This window comes from Oncorhynchus clarkii, chromosome 28 (genome assembly GCF_045791955.1).
Source record: "Oncorhynchus clarkii lewisi isolate Uvic-CL-2024 chromosome 28, UVic_Ocla_1.0, whole genome shotgun sequence".
NCBI classification, from domain to species: domain Eukaryota; kingdom Metazoa; phylum Chordata; class Actinopteri; order Salmoniformes; family Salmonidae; genus Oncorhynchus; species Oncorhynchus clarkii.
The window spans coordinates 45,518,227-45,540,391 of record NC_092174.1 but is presented as its reverse complement, the minus strand read 5'-3'; the positions used below and the strand labels follow the sequence as shown (position 1 = coordinate 45,540,391).

The 22,165-nt window shown below is 47.4% G+C and overlaps 1 protein-coding gene across 1 annotated transcript in view; it reads right to left on the bottom strand.

Annotated features, from left to right (window-relative positions):
* The window catches only part of LOC139386493 (receptor-type tyrosine-protein phosphatase mu-like), a 474,202-nt gene that overhangs the window by 148,078 nt on the left and 303,959 nt on the right, over positions 1–22,165 (bottom strand). Inside the window, exons 14-16 of the mRNA XM_071132061.1 lie at positions 19,330–19,366; positions 17,438–17,512; positions 5,583–5,718 (exon numbers count right to left, since the gene is read on the bottom strand). Of these exons, the coding sequence (XP_070988162.1) occupies positions 5,583–5,718; positions 17,438–17,512; positions 19,330–19,366 (248 nt within the window). The remainder of the gene's footprint in view (positions 1–5,582; positions 5,719–17,437; positions 17,513–19,329; positions 19,367–22,165) is intronic.

The following is a 22,165-nucleotide window of genomic DNA, read 5'->3' as shown; positions in this document are numbered from 1 at the left end:
GACAGGCAGGCAGGCAGACAGGCAGACAGGCAGACAGGCAGGCAGGCAGACAGACAGGCAGACAGGCAGGCAGGCAGACTGGCAGGCAGGCAGGCAGGCAGACAGGCAGGCAGGCAGACAGGCAGGCAGGCAGACAGGCAGGCAGGCAGACAGGCAGGCAGGCAGGCAGGCAGACTGGCAGGCAGGCAGGCAGACTGGCAGGCAGGCAGGCAGGCAGGCAGACAGGCTGGCAGGCAGGCAGACAGGCTGGCAGGCAGGCAGGCAGGCAGACAGGCAGGCAGACAGGCAGGCAGGCAGGCAGACAGACAGGCAGGCAGACAGGCAGGCAGGCAGACAGGCAGGCACGCAGGCAGGCAGACAGGCAGGCAGACAGGCAGGCAGGCAGGCAGACAGACAGACAGGCAGGCAGGCAGGCAGGCAGGCAGGAAGGAAGGCAGGCAGACAGGCAGGCAGGCAGGCAGACAGGCAGGCAGGCAGGCAGGCAGGCAGACAGGCAGGCAGGCAGGCAGGCAGGCAGGCAGGCAGGCAGGCAGGCAGGCATACATGAAAGGCAGACTAGTGAACGTGCAGAACAAGGTTATAGCTTGAAGTGGCGTGTAATGTGTGCCGATTCTTTCCACAGATTCGTTCTCTTTTTGAAAGCTAGTTGTTATTAAATACAATTGGAGTACAGGTCATGTTGAGAAATCACAACCGGTTAGCTGATGTACACACACTTCCTGTTAGCTGATGTACACACACATCCTGTTAGCTGATGTACACCCACAACCGGTTAGCTGATGTACACACACTTCCTGTTAGCTGATGTACACACACTTCCTGTTAGCTGATGTACACACACATCCTGTTAGCTGATGTACACACACAACCGGTTAGCTGATGTACACACACAACCGGTTAGCTGATGTACACACACTTCCTGTTAGCTGATGTACACACACTTCCTGTTAGCTGATGTACACACACATCCTGTTAGCTGATGTACACACAACCGGTTAGCTGATGTACACACACAACCGGTTAGCTGACGTACACACACTTCCTGTTAGCTGATGTACACACACATCCTGTTAGCTGATGTACACACACAACTGGTTAGCTGATGTACACACACAACCGGGTTAGCTGATGTACACACACAACCGGTTATTTGCGCTGCCTCTTCGTACATAAAAAACATACATCCATATTCGGAATATAGTTCATGTACTGGGTCATGTTGTAAGAGCTAGTCGATGTATTCACCAAGCCAGGTTTCCATAACGACCTGCCCCGACAGACATCATGTCACATATATTTGTGTGAAGACATAGACATCAGGATAAATTCCTGATTCTATGGATTTGACCTCCAAGAGTTAGTTCCAAATCGGAACTTAGAATGTCTTTAACACGGCTTTAAATCGGATATAATTAATGCAAATTAAATCAAATGGATCCAATTAAATCATCTCCCACTTCCTGTCTCATTTGATTAGGTCACACCGGAAATAATTCAGTTAAATAGCTGTTTGTTTGCACACGCCATACGGAATATCACACTGTACAAAACGTCAAATGGTACATTACTGGTAAAAACGAAGTATAGGTCTCGAAAAACGTCAGTTTAAACAGGCTCCATTACCAAGGAGCTAGCAACTACCACTCCCACCTCTGATACCAAGGAACTAAGATCTACCACTCCATCTACCCCCCACCTCCAATACCAAGGAACTAGCATCTACCACTCCATCTACCCCTCCATCTACCCCCCCACCTCCAATACCAAGGAACTAGCATCTACCACTCCATCTACCACTCCATCTACCCTCCACTTCCAATACCAAGGAACTAGCATCTACCACTCCATCTACCCCCCCACCTCCAATACCAAGGGACTAGCATCTACCACTCCATCTACCCCCCCACCTCCATTACCAAGGAACTCGCATCTAACACTCTGTCTACCCCCCCACCTCCAATACCAAGGAACTAGCATCTACCACTCCATCTACTACTCCCACCTCCAATACCAAGGAACTAGCATCTACCACCCCATCTACCCCTCCATCTACCACTCCATCTACCACTCCATCTACCCCCCACCTCCAATACCAAGGAACTAGCATCTACCCCCCCACCTCCATTAACAAGGAACTAGCATCTACCACCCCATCTACCACTCCATCTACTACTCCCACCTCCAATTACCAAGGAACTAGCATCTACCACCCCATCTACCACTCCATCTACTACTCCCACCTCCAATACCAAGGGACTAGCATCTACCACCCCATCTACTACTCCCACCTCCAATACCAAGGGACTAGCATCTACCACTCCCACCTCCAATACCAAGGGACTAGCATCTACCACTCCCACCTCCAATACCAAGGGACTAGCATCTACTACTCCCACCTCCAATACCAAGGGACTAGCATCTACCACCCCATCTACTACTCCCACCTCCATTACCAAGGGACTAGCATCTACCACTCCATCTACTACTCCCACCTCCAATACCAAGGAACTAGCATCTACCACCCCATCTACCACTCCATCTACTACTCCCACCTCCAATACCAAGGAATTAGCATCCACCACTCCATCTACTACTCCCACCTCTAATACCAAGGAACTAGCATCTACCACCCCATCTACCCCCCACCTCCATTACCAAGGAACTAGCATCTACCACCCCATCTACCACACCATCTACCACTCCATCTACCACTCCATCTACCCCCCACCTCCATTACCAAGGAACTAGCATCTACCACTCCATCTACCACTCCATCTACCACTCCATCTACCCCCACCTCCAATACCAAGGAATTAGCATCTACCACCCCATCTACCACTCCATCTACCACTCCATCTACCCCCCACCTCCAATACCAAGGAACTAGCATCTACCACTCCATCTACCCCCCACCTCCAATACCAAGGAACTAGCATCTACCCCCCCACCTCCATTAACAAGGAACTAGCATCTACCACCCCATCTACCACTCCATCTACTACTCCCACCTCCAATACCAAGGAATTAGCATCTACCACTCCATCTACTACTCCCACCTCCAATACCAAGGAATTAGCATCTACCCCTCCATCTACTACTCCATCTACTACTCCCACCTCCAATACCAAGGAACTCGCATCTACCACTCCATCTACCCCCCACCTCCAATACCAAGGAACTAGCTTCTACCACCCCATCTACCCCCACCTCCAATACCAAGGAACTAGCATCTACCACTCCATCTACCACTCCCACCTCTAATACCAAGGACCTAGCATCTACCACCCCATCTACCCCCACCTCCAATACCAAGGGACTAGCTTCTACCACCCCATCTACCCCCACCTCCATTAACAAGGAACTAGCATCTACCACTCCATCTACCACTCCATCTACCCCTCCATCTACTACTCCCACCTCCAATACCAAGGAACTAGCATCTACCACTCCATCTACCACTTCATCTACCCCTCCATCTACTACTCCCACCTCCAATACCAAGGAACTAGCATCTACCACTCCATCTACCCCCACCCCCAATACCAAGGGACTAAGATCTACCACTCCATCTACCACTCCATCTACCACTCCATCTACCCCCCCACCTCCATTACCTTATCTAACTCTAACTAACCTTAAATAACTCTAACTCAAACTGAAAGTTACAGTGGGAAAGACCAGATAATAAAAGTTGGATTGAAACACAGGCCTGTTTCCCCCCTTCCCCTTTCCGTTCCCTTTGGTCCAGATATTGAATGCAGCTATCAAATGGCCCCCTATTCAATACATACTACTGCACTACTTTATCCCTATAGGGCTCTAGTCACTATATAGGGAGTAGGATGCCATTTTGGGACACAGATAAGAGCACACCCAACGTATCTACAGCACACATAAATAAAGTGACAGTGTGTTATTTCAGGCCTGGTTGACATGGAGAACAGGGGCTGGGGATAATGTAAACTTAGCCTGAAGCTACTGGGTGACATGGAGAACAGGGACTGGGGATAATGTAAACTTAGCCTGAAGCTACTGGGTGACATGGAGAACAGGGGCTGGGGATAATGTAAACTTAGCCTGAAGCTACTGGGTGACATGGAGAACAGGGACTGGGGATAATGTAAACTTAGCCTGAAGCTACTGGGTGACATGGAGAACAGGGACTGGGGATAATGTAAACTTAGCCTGAAGCTACTGGGTGTCATGGAGAACAGGGACTGGGGATAATGTAAACTTAGCCTGAAGCTACTGGGTGACATGGAGAACAGGGACTGGGGATAATGTAAACTTAGCCTGAAGTTACTGGGTGACATGGAGAACAGGGACTGGGGATAATGTAAACTTAGCCTGAAGCTACAATACATGGTTATAGGAAGGCTCTCTATTCCCTCTCTCTCTCCTCTCCCTTCTCTCTTTCTCTTCTACTCCTCTCTCTATTCCCTGTCTCTCCTCTCTGTTCTCTTTTTCTCTTCTACCCCCCCCTCTCTATTCCCTCTCTCTCTCCTCTCTGTTCTCTCTTTCTCTTCTACCCCCCCTCTCTATTCCCTCTCTCTCTCCTCTCTGTTCTCTCTTTCTCTTCTACTCCCCTCTCTATTCCCTGTCTCTCCTCTCTCCTCTCCCTTCTCTCTTTCTCTTCTACTCCTCTCTCTATTCCCTGTCTCTCCTATCTGTTCTCTCTTTCTCTTCTACCCCCCCCTCTCTATTCCCTCTCTCTCTCCTCTCTGTTCTCTCTTTCTCTTCTACCCCCCCCTCTCTATTCCCTCTCTCTCTCATCTCTGTTCTCTCTTTCTCTTCTACCCCCCCTCTCTATTCCCTCTCTCTCTCCTCTCTGTTCTCTCTTTCTCTTCTACCCCCTCCCCTCTCTATTCCCTCTCTCTCTCCTCTCTCTTCTCTCTTTCTCTTCTACTCCTCTCTCTATTCCCTCTCTCTCTCCTCTCTCTTCTCTCTTTCTCTTTCTACTCCTCTCTCTATTCCCTCTCTCTCTCCTCTCCCTTCTCTCTTTCTCTTTCTACTCTTCTACTCTACTCAGCCTTTCATCATTATTTCCTTCTAATCTCCTATTCTCTAATCTTCCCTTCTATATTCCTCCAAAATATTTTCCCTTTCCCTCCCGTCTCCGAACCAGTGTCATTGAACGGGGTGGTGCGTCTTTTATGATTGGGCCGTGGAGACATTCATCTTTCACAGCAAACTGTTTCTCATAGCTGTAAACAGACGTAATGTAGCGTATTAACAACATCATCAAATTCATTATTTACGTTTTGCGCTGACAACGCTGACAACACTGCTGTGCTTTAGGGAGAGAAAACAGGGGAAGAGACTCATATAAAAAAAATAAAAAAAAAAATAAAAAAAAAATTCTTACAGATTACAATTGTAAACGATCATGCTGTCGAAATGCACCCCGTGTTGTAAATGTTTGGCTTCTTCAGTTTGCCTCACACTGTAACAGCGTTTGTCGACATTAAAATAACATCAACACAGACTGGCGATATATTAAATATATAGGACACATAACGTATAGAAACATAAAGTAACATATATTGCTACACAAAATATATAACTTCTACTAAATGGCTCACCTTTTCTTCAGGAGGAGGATGACTCCGAGGAAGATGATGACAAAGAGGAGGATGCCAGCGATTACGCCGGTTATCTTCACTGTGTTGTCTGTCTGTTTCTCTGGCTCCACAGCGACTGGCTTATGGGTGGCCTCTCCTATACAACAACAACAAGACAACATTAACAACTGCACAAACAGGCTTATGGGTGGCCTCTCCTATACAACAACAAGACAACATTAACAACTGCACAAACAGGCTTATGGGTGGCCTCTCCTATACAACAACAAGACAACATTAACAACTACACAAACAGGCTTATGGGTGGTCTCTCCTATACAACAACAAGACAACATTAACAACTGCACAAACAGGCTTATGGGTGGCCTCTCCTATACAACAACAAGACAACATTAACAACTGCACAAACATCCTTATGGGTGGCCTCTCCTATACAACAACAAGACAACATTAACAACTACACAAACAGGCTTATGGGTGGTCTCTCCTATACAACAACAAGACAACATTAACAACTGCACAAACAGGCTTATGGGTGGCCTCTCCTATACAACAACAAGACAACATTAACAACTGCACAAACAGGCTTATGGGTGGCCTCTCCTATACAACAACAAGACAACATTAACAACTACACAAACAGGCTTATGGGTGGCCTCTCCTATACAACAACAAGACAACATTAAGACAACAAGACAACACTCCTTATGGGTGACCTCTCCTATACAACAACAGGCTTATGGGTGGCCTCTCCTATACAACAACAGGCTTATGGGTGACCTCTCCTATACAACAACAGGCTTATGGGTGGCCTCTCCAATACAACAACAACAAGACAACATTAACAACTGCACAAACTGGCTTATGGGTGATCTCTCCTATACAACAACAGGCTTATGTGTGGCCTCTCCTATACAACAGGCTTATGGTTGACCTCTCCTACACAACAACAGGCTTATGGGTGACCTCTCCTATACAACAACAGGCTTATGGGTGACCTCTCCTATACAACAACGGGCTTATGGGTGACCTCTCCTACACAACAACGGGCTTATGGGGGGCCTCTCCTATACAACAACAGGCTTATGGGTGACCTCTCCTATACAACAACAGGCTTATGGGTGACCTCTCCAATACAACAGGCATATGGGTGACCTCTCCTATACAACAGGCTTATGGGTGACTTCTCCTACACAACAACGGGCTTATGGGTGACCTCTCCTACACAACAACGGGCTTATGGGGGGCCTCTCCTATACAACAACAGGCTTATGGGTGACCTCTCCTATACAACAACAGGCTTATGGGTGACCTCTCCAATACAACAGGCATATGGGTGACCTCTCCTATACAACAGGCTTATGGGTGACTTCTCCTACACAACAACGGGCTTATGGGTGACCTCTCCTACACAACAACGGGCTTATGGGTGGCCTCTCCTTACAACAACAGGCTTATGGGTGGCCTCTCCTATACAACAAACAACAACAGGCTTATGGGTGGCCTCTCCTATACAACAAAAACAAGACAACATTAACAACTCCTATTCAACAACGGGCTTATGAGTGGCCTCTCCTATACGACATGCTTATGGGTGACCTCTCCTATACAACGACAGGCTTATGGGTGACCTCTCCTGTCCAACAGGCTTATGCGTGACCTCTCCTGTACAACAGGCTTATGGGTGGCCTCTCCTATACAACAACAGGCTTATGGGTGACCTCTCCTATACAACAAAAACAAGACAACATTAACAACTCCTATACAACAACGGGCTTATGAGTGGCCTCTCCTGTACAACAGGCTTATGCGTGACCTCTCCTGTACAACAGGCTTATGGGTGGCCTCTCCTATACAACAGGCTAATGGGTGACCTCTCCTATACAACACCGGTTTATGGGTGACCTTTCCTATACAACAACAGGCTTATGGGTGACCTCTCCTATACAACAACGGGCTTATGAGTGGCCTCTCCAATACAACAACAGGCTTATGGGTGACATCTCCTATACAACAACAGGCTTATGGGTGACCTCTCCTATACAACAGGCTTATGGGTGGCCTCTCCTATACAACAACAACAAGACAACATTAACAACTGCACAAACTCGCTTATGGGTGACTTCTCCTATACAACAACGGGCTTATGGGTGGCCTCTCCTATACAACAACAGGCTTATGGGTGACCTCTCCTATACAACAAGAGGCTAATGGGTGACCTCTCCTATACAACAACGGGCATATGGGTGACCTCTCCTATACAACAACGGGCTTATGGGTGGCCTCTCCTATACAACAGCGGGCTTATGGGTGGCCTCTCCTATAAGACAGGCTTATGGGTGGCCCTCCTATACAACAACAGGCTTATGGGTGACCTCTCCTGTACAACAGGCTTATGGGTGACCTCTCCGATACAACAGGCTTATGGGTGACCTCTCCTATACAACAACGGGCTTATGGGTGACCTCTCCTATACAACAACATGCTTATGGGTGACCTCTCCTATACAACAACAGTCGAAGACATTAGTAGATATCTCCTACTGTTACTTATTACTAATATGCCTAGCTATTTTACTAAACTAGGTGAAATCCCCAGTGGTCCTAGGTGGTGATCGTGTAATAGTGGTACTAGATCCACCGACATTGATCTGGTCTAATAGGTCTTGTCCATGTTCTGTTTAGCTGGTCGTACTGCGTTTAAGGAAGACATATCCCTAACCTTTTAATATTGTATGTACGGTGCCTTTCAGAATGTATTCCGACCCCTTTTACATTTTTTTTTGTTACGTTAGAGCCTTAATCTAAAAATGGATTAAATAAATAAAAAATACAAATAAAACGTATTAATCTAATTAATCGTATTAATTAAAACACAATACCCCATAATGACAAAAGGCAAAACAGCTTTTCAGACATTTTTCCTAATTTATAAAAACGTTACAAAACAGAAATATCTTATTTATTTATTTATCCTAAGTATTCAGACCCTTTTGCTATGAGACTCTAAATTGAGCTCAGGTGCATCCTGTATCCATGGATCATCCTTGAGATGTTTCTACAACTTGATTGGAGTCCACCTGGTGGTAAATTCAATTGATTGGACATGATTTGGAAAGGTACACACCTGTCAATATAAGGTTCCACAGTTGACAGTGGGCGTCAGAGCAAAAACCAAGCCATGAGGTCGAAGGAATTGTCCGTAGAGCTCCGAGACAGGATTGTGTCGAAGCACAGATCTGGGGAAGGGTACCAAAACATTTCTGCAGCATTGAAGGTCCCCAAGAACACAGTGGCCTCCATCATTGTGAAATGGAAGAAGTTTGGAATCACAAAAACTCTTCTTAGAGCTGGCCGTCCGGCCAAACTGAGCAATCGGGGGAGAAGGCCCTTGGTCAGGAAGGTGACCAAGAACCCGATGGTCACTCTGACAGAGCTCCAAAGTTCCTCTTTGGAGATGGGAGAAACTTCCAGAAGGACAACCATCTATGCAGCACTCCACCAATGAGGCATTTATGGTAGAGTGGCCAGACTCCTCAGGAAAAGGCACATGACAACCCGCTTGGAGTTTGCCAAAAGGCACCTAATGAAACTGGTCTGATGAAAAAACAAGATTAAACTCTTTGGGCTGAATGCCAAGAGTCTGAAGCATGGTGGTGGCAGCATCAGGGAGACCAGGAAGGATCGGAGCAAAGATGGTGGTGGCAGCATCAGGGAGACCAGGAAGGATCGGAGCAAACATGGTGGTGGCAGCATCAGGGAGACCAGGAAGGATCGGAGCAAAGATGGTGGTGGCAGCATCAGGGAGACCAGGAAGGATCGGAGCAAAGATGGTGGTGGCAGCATCAGGGAGACCAGGAAGGATCGAAGCAAACATGAACAGAGCAAAGTACAGAGAGATCCTTGATGAAAACCTGCCCCAGAGCAAAAAATGATTTAAAAATATATAGTAGTTGACAACAAAATCACTGTCAAATCTCTAAAGCCTACGGTTGGTTCACTGTTGAAAAACATCCTGTTTCATTCCATCCATAGCGGTTGCATTTGGTTTCAAGGTCTCTCAAATAGGCCTGTAAACGGCTAGTGAACCTTCTATGTCAAATAGCATTCCATAAAAAATGTTAATGTCTTTTCTACCCACAGCTTTAATAAACCAGACGCCATACTCTTAGCTACTGTTTAGGGTAACTATACAGTATTCTCCAGTCCCCAAATATCACTATATGGGCCTGTTTAGGGTGATGGTATACTCTCCTGCTCACCTCCACCTCTACTATCAGTCTATGGGTCTATCTTTAATTAACATACGAGACGAGAAAGGTCCCTATATGGGATGGCAGGGTAGCCTAGTAGTTAGAGCGTTGGACTAGTAACCGGAAGGTTGCAAGTTCAAATCCCCCGAGCTGACAAGGTACAAATCAGTCGTTCTGCCCCTTTAAAAACAAAATCTACATATCAAATCAGGTTTGGGTCCCGGTCAAAAGTAGTGCACTATATAGGGAATAGGGTTCCATATGGCTCTGGTCTAAAGTAGTGCACTATATAGGGAATAGGGCTCTGGTCTATAGTAGTGCACTATATATAGGGTTCTGGTCTAAAGTAGTGCACTATATAGGGAATAGGGCTCTGGTCTATAGTAGTGCACTATATATAGGGAATATGGCTCTGGTCTATAGTAGTGCACTATATAGGGAATGTGACCCTATTCCCTATATAGTGCACTATATAGGGAATAGGGTCCCATAGGGCTCTGGTCTAAAGTAGTGCACTATATAGGGAATAGGGCTCTGGTCTATAGTAGTGCACTATATAGGGAATAGGGTCCCATAGGGCTCTGGTCAATAGTAGTGCACTATATAGGGAATAGGGTCCCATAGGGCTCTGGTCAATAGTAGTGCACTATATAGGGAATGTGACCCTATTCCCTATATAGTGCACTATATAGGGAATAGGGTCCCATAGGGCTCTGGTCTAAAGTAGTGCACTATATAGGGAATAGGGCTCTGGTCTATAGTAGTGCACTATATAGGGAATAGGGTCCCATAGGGCTCTGGTCAATAGTAGTGCACTATATAGGGAATAGGGTCCCATAGGGCTCTGGTCAATTGTAGTGCACTGTATAGGGAATAGGGTCCCATAAGGCTCTGGTCTAAAGTAGTGCACTATATAGGGAATAGGGCCCCATAGGGCTCTGGTCTAAAGTAGTGCACTATATAGGGAATAGGGCCCCATAGGGCTCTGATCTAAAGTAGTGCACTATATAGGGAATAGGGCCCCATAGGGCTCTGATCTAAAGTAGTGCACTATATAGGGAATAGGGCTCTGGTCTATAGTAGTGCACTATATAGGGAAAAGGCGGTGCAATTTGGGACGCAGGCTCGGGGTCTGAGGAAAAAAACGACCACGTAGTTAGAATTCTAACTGTCTATATGTCAGCTGTCTTCTGGATACATAATGAATGAGACATTATGATACAAATCTTTGCTTGACTGGGTTTATTCTCTCTCTCTGTCTCTCTCTCTCTCTGTCTCTCTCTCTCTGTCTCTCTCTCTCTCTCTGTCTCTCTTTCTCTCTCTCTCTCTCTCTCTCTCTGTCTCTCTCTCTCTCTCTCTCTGTATGTGTGGTTGACATGTTCTCTCCATCTATCTAATACGTTGATTAGATTCAAATATAGATGTTTAACTCAGAATGGTAGGAAAACAGCACCGGTGTGAAGGATTCACTATCAACTGGTTTTCCCTTTTAACAGGACAATCTGATAACTACAGACTAGTCTGACAGGGAGAGAGGAGAAAGAGCGAACGAGATAAATATATACGGAGAGAATCCCTGGTTGAGTTGGGAAACTACAAATGTCTACTAGGTCCAAGTTTGTAAATGTTATCCACAAGGCAAATCCAGTTAAGAAACAAATTCTTATTTACAATGACGGCCTACCCCCCGGGGCCAAACTCGGACGACGCTGGGGCCAATTGTGCGCCGCCCTACGGGACTCCCGATCGCGTCCGGTTGTGATACAGCCTGGATTCGAACCAGGGTGTCTGTAGTGACACCTCTAGCACTATGTATGTAGTGCCTTAGACCGCTGTGCCGCTCGGGAGGATTGTCAGTCCACACAGAGAACAGAGAACAGAGAACAGAGACAGGGATATTGGTGTCAGATACATGCAGCTAGATCTACCGTATATCACGAGGAACACAATACATTATTATAGCCGATATGCTTCCTTCTGTCAATGCTACAGGACAGCTCACTAAAAGCTAATGGAATATATAATGAGACATATTCATTAAAAAAGGATTCACTTTAACACATTAAATGAGGATGTACTGAAACCTTGTTAGGATGCTTCACCATAGAACAGGTGATCTACAGGTAGGATGCTTCACCATAGAACAGGTGATCTACAGGTAGGATGCTTCACCATAGAACAGGTGATCTACAGGTAGGATGCTTCACCATAGAACAGGTGATCTACAGGTAGGATGCTTCACCATAGGACAGGTGATCTACAGGTAGGATGCTTCACCATAGAACAGGTGATCGACTGTTAGGATGCTTCACCATAGGACAGGTGATCTACAGGTAGGATGCTTCACCATAGAACAGGTGATCTACAGGTAGGATGCTTCACCATAGGACAGGTGATCTACAGGTAGGATGCTTCACCATAGAACAGGTGTGTGTGTAGGTAAGTCAAGAAATGAAACAACAGTAAAAAGACATTTGAAAAAAGAGTAGCAAGGCTATATACAGACACCTGTTAGTCAGGCTTATTGAGGTAGTATGTACATGTACTGTAGCTATGGTTAAAGTGACTATGAATATATGATGAACAGAGAGTAGCAGTAGCGTAAAAGAGGGGTTGGCGGGTGGTGGGTTTTTAGGGCCTTCCTCTGAGACCGCCTGGTGTAGAGGTCCTGGATGGCAGTCAGCTTTGCCCCAGTGATGTACTGGGCCGTACACACTACCCTCTGAAGTGCCTTGCGGTCGGAGGCCGAGCAGTTGATATACCAGGCAGTGATGCAACCAGTCAGAATGCTCTCGATGTTGCAGCTGTAGAACCTTTTGAGGATCTCAGGACCCATGCCAAATATTTTTAGTTTCCTGAGAGGGAATAGACTTTGTCGTGCCCTCTTCACGACTGTCTTGGTGTGTTTGGACCAATCTAGTTTGTTGTTGATGTGGACACCAAGGAATTTGAATCTCTCAACCTGCTCCACTACAGCCCCGTTGATGAGAATGGGGACGTGCTCGGTGCTCCTTTTCCTGTAGTCCACAATCATCTCCTTAGTCTTGGTTAGTCTTGGTTACGTTGAAGGATAGGCTGTTATTCTGGCACCACCCGGCCAGGTCTCTAACCTCCTCCCTATAGGCTGTCTCGTCGTTGTAGGTGATCAGGCCTACCACTGTTGTGTCGTCAGCAAACTTAATGATGGTGTTGGAGTCGTGCATGGCCATGCAGTCGTGGGTGAACAGGGAGTACAGGATGGGACTAAGCACGCACCCCTGGGGAGCTACAGTGTTGAGGATCAGCGTGGCAGATGTGTTGCTACCTACCCTCACCACCTGGGGGCGGCCTGTCAGGAAGTCCAGGATCCAGTTGCAGAGGGAGGTGTTTAGTCCCAGGTTTCTTAGCTTGGTAATGAGCTTTGAGGGCACTATGGTGTTGAACGCTGAGCTGTAGTCAATGAACAGCATTCTCACATAGGTGTTCCTTTTGTCCAGGTGGGAAAGGGCAGTGTGGAGTGCGATAGAGATTGCATCATCTGTGGATCTGTTTGGGCGGTATGCAAATTGGAGTGGGTTTCTGGGATAATGGTGCTGATTTGAGCCATGACCAGCCTTTCAAAGCAATTCATGGCTACGGACGTGAGTGCTACGGGTCATTTATGCAGGTTACCTTATTGTTCTTGGGCACAGGGACTATGGTGGTCTGCTAGAAGCATGTTGGTATTACAGACTCAATCAGGGACATGTTGGTATTACAGACTCAATCAGGGACATGTTGAAAATGTCAGTGAAGACACCTGCCAGTTGGTCAGCACATGCCCGGAGCACACGTCCTGGTAATTCGTATGCCCCCACAGCCTTGTGTATGTTGACCTGTTTAAAGGTCTTACTCACGTCGTGATCATGCATGCCTCAGTGTTGCTTGCCTCGAAGCGAGCATAGAAGTGATTTAGCTCATCTGGTAGGCTCGTGTCACTGGGCAGCTCTTGGCTGTGCTTCCCTTTGTAGTCTGTAATAGTTTGCAAGCCCTGCCACATCCGACAAGCGTCGGAGCCGGGGTAATACGATTTGATCGTAGCCCTGTATTGACGCTTTGCCTGTTTGATGGTTCGTCGCAGGGCATAGCGGGATTTCTTGTAAGCTTCCAGGTTAGAGTCCCGCTCCTTGAAAGCGGCAGCTCTACCCTTTAGTTCAGTGCAAATGTTGCCTGTAATCCATGGCTTCTGGTTGGGGTATGTACGTACAGTCACTGTGGGGACGACTTCCTCAATGCACTTATTGATAAAGCCAGTGACTGATGTGGTGTATTCCTCAATGTCATCAGAAGAATCCCGGAACATGTTCCAGTCTGTGATAGCAAAGCAGTCCTGTAGTTTAGCATCTGCTTCATCTGACCATTTTTTTATAGACCGAGTCACTGGTGCTTCCTGCATTAGTTTTTGCTTGTAAGCAGGAATCAGGAGGATAGAGTTGTGGTCGGATTTGCCAAATGGAGGGCGAGGGAGAGCTTTGTACGCATCTCTGTGTTGGAGTACAGGTGATCTATAATTTTCTTCCCTCTGGTTGCACATTTAACATGTTGATATAGATTTGGTAGAACTGATTTAAGTTTCCCTGCATTAAAGTCTCTGGCCACTAGGAGCGCTGCCTCTGGGTGAGTGGTTTCCTGTTTGCTTATTTCCTTACACAGCTGACTGAGTGCAGTCTTAGTGTCAGCATCTGTCTGTGGTGGTAAATAAACAGCCACGAAAAGTATAGCTGAAAACTCTCTAGGCAAGTAGTGTGGCCTGCAGTTTATCACAATATACTCTACTTCAGGCGAGCAAAATCTAGAGACTTCCTTAGATTTTGTGCACCAGCTGTTGTTTACAAATATGCACAGACCGTCCCCCCGAGTGTGCTGTTCTATCCTGCCGGTGCAGCGTTTATCCCGCTAGCTGAATATCCATGTCGTCATTCAGCCACGATTCTGTGAAGCATAGGATATTACAGTTTTTGATGTCCCTTGGTAGGATATTCGTGATCGTACATCGTCTAGTTAATTGTCCAATGATTGCTTGTTGGCGAGTAATATTGATGGTAACGGCAGCTTTCCTCGTTGCCTTCTGCGGGTCCGGACGAGGCAATCGGCTCTTCCTTTTGCAAATAATTGGGATGTCTGCCCTGTGGGGTGTTTGGAGAATATCGTGTGAGTCCTGCTTGTTGTTGTTGAAGATGTCTAATCCGAGGTGAGTGATCGCTGTCCTGATATCTAGAAGCTAATTTCTTCCGTAAGATACGGTTGCTAAACATTATGTACAAAATAATTTACAAATATCGCAAAAAAAAAAAACACATAATACCACCATTGGTTGGGAGACAGTAAAATGGCGGCCATCTCCTCCGGCATCATTTCTTCATACCGCTACACTAGGATTTGATGTAGCCCAGCAGTAACACATTATTAAAATAATCAAAGGCTTGATGATTAGTTGTTTATTTGAAACAGGTGTGAATTAGTGTTGGGCTAGAACTAAAATGTGCATCTGATTGGTGTCCCCTTGCAATATACTGATCTAGACTATAGTATCCCGTCAGACAGAGATATTAGGACAGACAGAGAAGCTAGTCTGTTGAACGGAGTAATTAGGGCAGACAGAGAAGCTAGTCTGTTGGATAGAGAAGCTAGTCTGTTGGACAGAGAAGCTAGCCTGTTGGATAGAGAAGCTAGTCTGTTGGACAGAGAAGCTAGCCTGTTGGATAGAGAAGCTAGCCTGTTGGATAGAGAAGCTAGCCTGTTGGACAGAGAAGCTAGCCTGTTGGATAGAGAAGCTAGCCTGTTGGACAGAGAAGCTAGCCTGTTGGATAGAGTAATCAGGACAGACAGAGAAGCTAGCCTGTTGGACAGAGAAGCTAGCCTGTTGGATAGAGTAATAAGGACAGACAGAGAAGCTAGCCTGTTGGATAGAGTAATTAGGACAGACAGAGAAGCTAGAAGAAGCTAGCCTGTTGGATAGAGAAGCTAGCCTGTTGGGCGGAGAAGCTAGCCTTTTGGGCGGAGTAGCTAGCCTGTTGGACAGAGTAATTAGGACAGACAGAGAAGCTAGCCAGTTGGACAGAGAAGCTAGCCTGTTGGGCGGAGAAGCTAGCCTGTTGGATAGAGTAATTAGGGCAGACAGAGAAGCTAGTCTGTTGGACAGAGAAGCTAGTCTGTTGGATAGAGAAGCTAGTCTGTTGGACAGAGAAGCTAGCCTGTTGGATAGAGAAGCTAGCCTGTTGGATAGAGAAGCTAGCCTGTTGGACAGAGAAGCTAGCCTGTTGGATAGAGAAGCTAGCCTGTTGGACAGAGAAGCTAGCCTGTTGGATAGAGTAATCAGGACAGACAGAGAAGCTAGCCTGTTGGACAGAGAAGCTAGCCTGTTGGATAGAGTAATAAGGACAGACAGAGAAGCTAGCCTGTTGGATAGAGTAATTAGGACAGACAGAGAAGCTAGAAGAAGCTAGCCTGTTGGATAGAGAAGCTAGCCTGTTGGGCGGAGAAGCTAGCCTTTTGGGCGGAGTAGCTAGCCTGTTGGGCAGAGAAGCTAGCCTGTTGGACAAGAGTAATCGAGACAGACAGAGAAGCTAGCCTGTTGGATAGAGAAGCTAGCCTGTTGGACAGAGAAGCTAACCTGTTGGACAGAGAAGCTAGCCTGTTGGACGGAGAAGCTAGCCTGTTGGGCGGAGAAGCTAGCCTGTTGGGCGGAGAAGCTAGCCTGTTGGACAGAGAAGCTAGCCTGTTGGGCGGAGAAGCTAGCCTGTTGGATAGAGAAGCTAGCCTGTTGGACAGAGAAGTTAGCCTGTTGGGCAGAGAAGTTAGCCTGTTGGGCAGAGAAGCTAGCCTGTTGGGTGGAGAAGCTAGCCTGTTGGGCGGAGAAGCTAGCCTGTTGGACGGAGAATCTAGCCTGTTGGACGGAGAAGCTAGCCTGTTGGACAGAGTAATTAGGACAGACAGAGAAGCTAGCCTGGTGGGCGGAGAAGCTAGCCTGTTGGACAGAGTAATTAGGACAGACAGAGAAGCTAGCCAGTTGGACAGAGAAGCTAGCCTGTTGGGCGGAGAAGCTAGCCTGTTGGACAGAGAAGCTAGCCTGTTGGGCGGAGAAGCTAGCCTGTTGGATAGAGAAGCTAGCCTGTTGGACAGAGAAGTTAGCCTGTTGGGCAGAGAAGCTAGCCTGTTGGGTGGAGAAGCTAGCCTGTTGGGCGGAGAAGCTAGCCTGTTGGACGGAGAAGCTAGCCTGTTGGACGGAGAAGCTAGCCTGTTGGACAGAGTAATTAGGACAGACAGAGAAGCTAGCCTGTTGGGCGGAGAAGCTAGTCTGTTGGACAGAGTAATTAGGACAGACAGAGAAGCTAGCCTGGTGGGCGGAGAAGCTAGCCTGTTGGACAGAGTAATTAGGATAGACAGAGAAGCTAGCCAGTTGGACAGAGAAGCTAGCCTGTTGGGCGGAGAAGCTAGCCTGTTGGACAGAGTAATCAAGACAGACAGAAGCAAGGCAAAGTGCTGGGCAGAGAGTCTACAAATGCATGTTATTAACAAACCCCCTCCCATGCTGTCTCATACATGTAGGTGATGCTCCAGATATGGGTTGAGCTGAGAGTCTAACCTGTTAGTTGGTCGTCACCAGCCGCAGGCGCGATGCGGATGTACGGAGTAGTGAGCTGAGTAACCAGTATGGCAGCTGAGAGGAGGTACAGTGTCCATGCAGAGAGAGAGGGGGAAGGAGGAGGCATAGTGTCCACACAGAGAGAGAGAGAGAGAGGGGGGAGGCATAGTGTCCACGCAGAGAGAGAGAGAGAGAGAGAGAGAGAGAGAGAGAGAGAAGCATAGTGTCCATGCAGAGAGAGAGAGAAAGAGAGAGGAGGCATAGTGTCCATGTAGAGAGAGAGAGAAAGAGAGAGAGAGAGAGAGAGAGAGAGAAGCATAGTGTCCATGCAGAAAGAGAGAGAGAGAGAGAGAGAGAGAGAGAGAGAGAGAGAGAAGCATAGTGTCCACGCAGAGAGAGAGAGAGAGAGAGAGGGGGGAAGAAGGAGGCATAGTGTCCATGCAGAGAGAGAGGGAGAGCAGGAGGGGAGAGCGACGAGCGGGAAGGGAGCGAGAAGGGAGGGAGAGAGAGGCCACACTGAAACTCAAAATAGCCATACAAACAAAATCTCAGTCACCGGGCAACATTAATGCAGAAAGAAAAACACTAATTGTTACAGAAGATACTGTATTTTCTTTCTCGATACTAAAAGAGCTGTGACCCTAGACTAACGGGTCACACGTATATATACATAACCGTTTCAGTCTATTTCACCTGATGCATGTTGTCGTTAGCTCTCTCAACCGTGTGCGGCTCTCTGACCATCTCTTTCAGGTCAACTCGATCAGAACTCGATGTACTCGGCGTACCTTATTAATCTAACGAGGGGATGAGGCTGAGAGATTTACGATCTACTATCCGCTCAATAGGAAATCTATTGTAGGGGCTTCGCTGAGGTGTATGTAGCCAATGTGTCTGTGTGTTCATGTGTGTGTGTGTGTGTGTGTGTGTGTGTGTGTAGCCTGTGTGTGGTTGGATAAGTCTGTGTGTGCGCGTGTGCATTAGACCAATCCCCCCCCCCCGCCCCACAGGCATTATCAATCCCTCTCCTGATCAATAGTGTTTAAGCTGCTTCACCTTCATGTCTGGACCAGCAAGACAAGCAGAATAACAACGTGTGTGTGTGTGTGTGTGTGTGTGTGTGTGTGTGTGTGTGTGTGTGTGTGTGTGTGTGTGTGTGTGTGTGTGTGAGTGATGAGCTGAATAACAACGTGTGTGTGTGTGTGTGTGTGTGTGTGTGTGTGTGTGTGTGTGTGTGAGTGATGAGCTGAATAACAACGTGTGTGTGTGTGTGTGTGTGTGTGTGTGTGTGTGTGTGTGTGTGTGTGTGTGTGATGAGCTGAATAACAGTGCTTGAAGGAAAAAACAGTGTTTCTGAGACGTGTGAAAACAGACAGGTGAAAACAAAACTCTGGCCCGTGTGAGGTTGCGCGAGGCCCGTGTGAGGTTGCGCGAGGCCCGTGTGAGGTTGTGTGAGGCCCGTGTGAGGTTGCGCGAGGCCCGTGTGAGGTTGCGCGAGGCCCGTGTGAGGTTGTGTGAGGCCCGTGTGAGGTTGCGCGAGGCCCGTGTGAGGTTGCGCGAGGCCCGTGTGAGGTTGCGCGAGGCCCGTGTGAGGTTGCGCGAGGCCTGTGTGAGGTTGCGCGAGGCCTGTGTGAGGTTGCGCGAGGCCTGTGTGAGGTTGTGTGAGGCCCGTGTGAGGTTGCGCGAGGCCCGTGTGAGGTTGTGCCACACTGTTTCTCAACACTGTATTTCAAGGCTACCTACATAAAGACTGTTGTTCTAACTAGTTCATGTCGTTAGCTCTCAAAAGGTGTGCAGGTCATGTTACAATATTAATTAATTAATATTAATTAATAAATTCGTGGACGTCCTCAGTGAACCGATTCAGGGACGTGAACATGGTGTGGTCCTACCTTTGGTGGCGACTCGGACACAGTCAATCTTGGTCTCCTGTGTGATAAGACAGAAAGAAGATCAAAATAACAGTTAGCTGTGTGTGTGTGTGTGTGTGTGTGTGTGTGTGTGTGTGTGTGTGTGTGTGTGTGTGTGTGTGTGTGTGTGTGTGTGTGTGTGTGTGTGTGAGTGCGCCCACACAGAAACACACACACGCATACTAGCACACACACACAGCACTGTCCCTGTGTGCCAACACTTCAACATCGACCAATAGACAGACTGGAGAGAGGAGAAAGCAAGAAGGCCATGAAAATAACATGTTAGTGTGTGTGTGTGTGTGTGTGTGTGTGTGTGTGTGTGTGTGTGTGTGTGTGTGTGTGTGTGTGTGTGTGTTGCAGTAGGCACATTAATTTAACAAAATATGTCACATTAACAATAAGATGATCCAATTAACCGACTCGTTCTGTTGGACCTTGGTTCACATAAAAGGTCATTATATTTTATTATATTATTATATTTTACACAATCGTAAAGTAAAACTAAAAAAAAATAATAATTCCGAAATTAAATTTATCAGTCGGTAACAGTGCCGAGATTGAACTCGAGAGGTCATGTCAGTGGAGGAAAACTCTGACCTGTGTCATTCAAAAGATCAAGACTTCCTTGACAGTTAGAGCAGAGAAGAAGAAATACAACTATCAAAAACCCTCGTTTAAACTTCCTGGGCCCTTCAGAGGATCTATGGTCTTAACCTGTGAGGACTGTTGTAACTTCCTGGGCCCTTCAGAGGATCTATGGTCTTAACCTGTGAGGACTGTTGTAACTTCCTGGGCCCTTCAGAGGATCTATGGTCTTTACCTGTGAGAACTGTTGTAACTTCCTGGGCCCTTCAGAGGATCTATGGTCTTTACCTGTGAGGACTGTTGTAACTTCCTGTGCCCTTCAGAGGATCTATGGTCTTAACCTGTGAGGACTGTTGTAACTTCCTGGGCCCTTCAGAGGATCTATGGTCTTAACCTGTGAGGACTGTTGTAACTTCCTGGGCCCTTCAGAGGATCTATGGTCTTAACCTCTGAGGACTGTTGTAACTTCCTGGGCCCTTCAGAGGATCTATGGTCTTAACCTGTGAGGACTGTTGTAACTTCCTGGGCCCTTCAGAGGATCTATGGTCTTAACCTGTGAGGACTGTTGTAACTTCCTGGGCCCTTCAGAGGATCTATGGTCTTTACCTGTGAGGACTGTTGTAACTTCCTGGGCCCTTCAGAGGATCTATGGTCTTTACCTGTGAGGACTGTTGTAACTTCCTGGGCCCTTCAGAGGATCTGTGGTCTTTACCTCTGAGGACTGTTGTAACTTCCTGGGCCCTTCAGAGGATCTGTGGTCTTTACCTCTGAGGACTGTTGTAACTTCCTGGGCCCTTCAGAGGATCTATGGTCTTTACCTGTGAGGACTGTTGTAACTTCCTGGGCCCTTCAGAGGATCTATGGTCTTTACCTCTGAGGACTGTTGTAACTTCCTGGGCCCTTCAGAGGATCTATGGTCTTTACCTGTGAGGACTGTTGTAACTTCCTGGGCCCTTCAGAGGATCTATGGTCTTTACCTGTGAGGACTGTTGTAACTTCCTGGGCCCTTCAGAGGATCTATGGTCTTTACCTGTGAGGACTGTTGTAACTTCCTGGGCCCTTCAGAGGATCTATGGTCTTTACCTCTGAGGACTGTTGTAACTTCCTGGGCCCTTCAGAGGATCTATGGTCTTTACCTGTGATGACTGTTGTAACTTCCTGGGCCCTTCAGAGGATCTATGGTCTTTACCTGTGAGGACTGTTGTAACCTCCTGGGCCCTTCAGAGGATCTATGGTCTTTACCTCTGAGGACTGTTGTAACTTCCTGGGCCCTTCAGAGGATCTATGGTCTTTACCTCTGAGGACTGTTGTAACTTCCTGGGCCCTTCAGAGGATCTATGGTCTTTACCTCTGGGGACTGTTGTAACTTCCTGGGCCCTTCAGAGGATCTGTGGTCTTTACCTCTGGGGACTGTTGTAACTTCCTGGGCCCTTCAGAGGATCTATGGTCTTTACCTGTGAGGACTGTTGTAACTTCCTGGGCCCTTCAGAGGATCTGTGGTCTTTACCTCTGGGGACTGTTGTAACTTCCTTGGCCCTTCAGAGGATCTATGGTCTTTACCTGTGAGGACTGTTGTAACTTCCTGGGCCCTTCAGAGGATCTGTGGTCTTTACCTCTGGGGACTGTTGTAACTTCCTTGGCCCTTCAGAGGATCTATGGTCTTTACCTGTGAGGACTGTTGTAACTTCCTGGGCCCTTCAGAGGATCTATGGTCTTTACCTGTGAGGACTGTTGTAACTTCCTGGGCCCTTCAGAGGATCTATGGTCTTTACCTCTGAGGACTGTTGTAACTTCCTGGGCCCTTCAGAGGATCTGTGGTCTTTACCTCTGGGGACTGTTGTAACTTCCTGGGCCCTTCAGAGGATCTATGGTCTTTACCTGTGAGGACTGTTGTAACTTCCTGGGCCCTTCAGAGGATCTGTGGTCTTTACCTCTGGGGACTGTTGTAACTTCCTGGGCCCTTCAGAGGATCTATGGTCTTTACCTGTGAGGACTGTTGTAACTTCCTGGGCCCTTCAGAGGATCTATGGTCTTTACCTCTGAGGACTGCTGTAACTTCCTGAGCCCTTCAGAGGATCTGTGGTCTTTACCTCTGGGGACTGTTGTAACTTCCTGGGCCCTTCAGAGGATCTATGGTCTTTACCTGTGAGGACTGTTGTAACTTCCTTGGCCCTTCAGAGGATCTATGGTCTTTACCTGTGAGGACTGTTGTAACTTCCTGGGCCCTTCA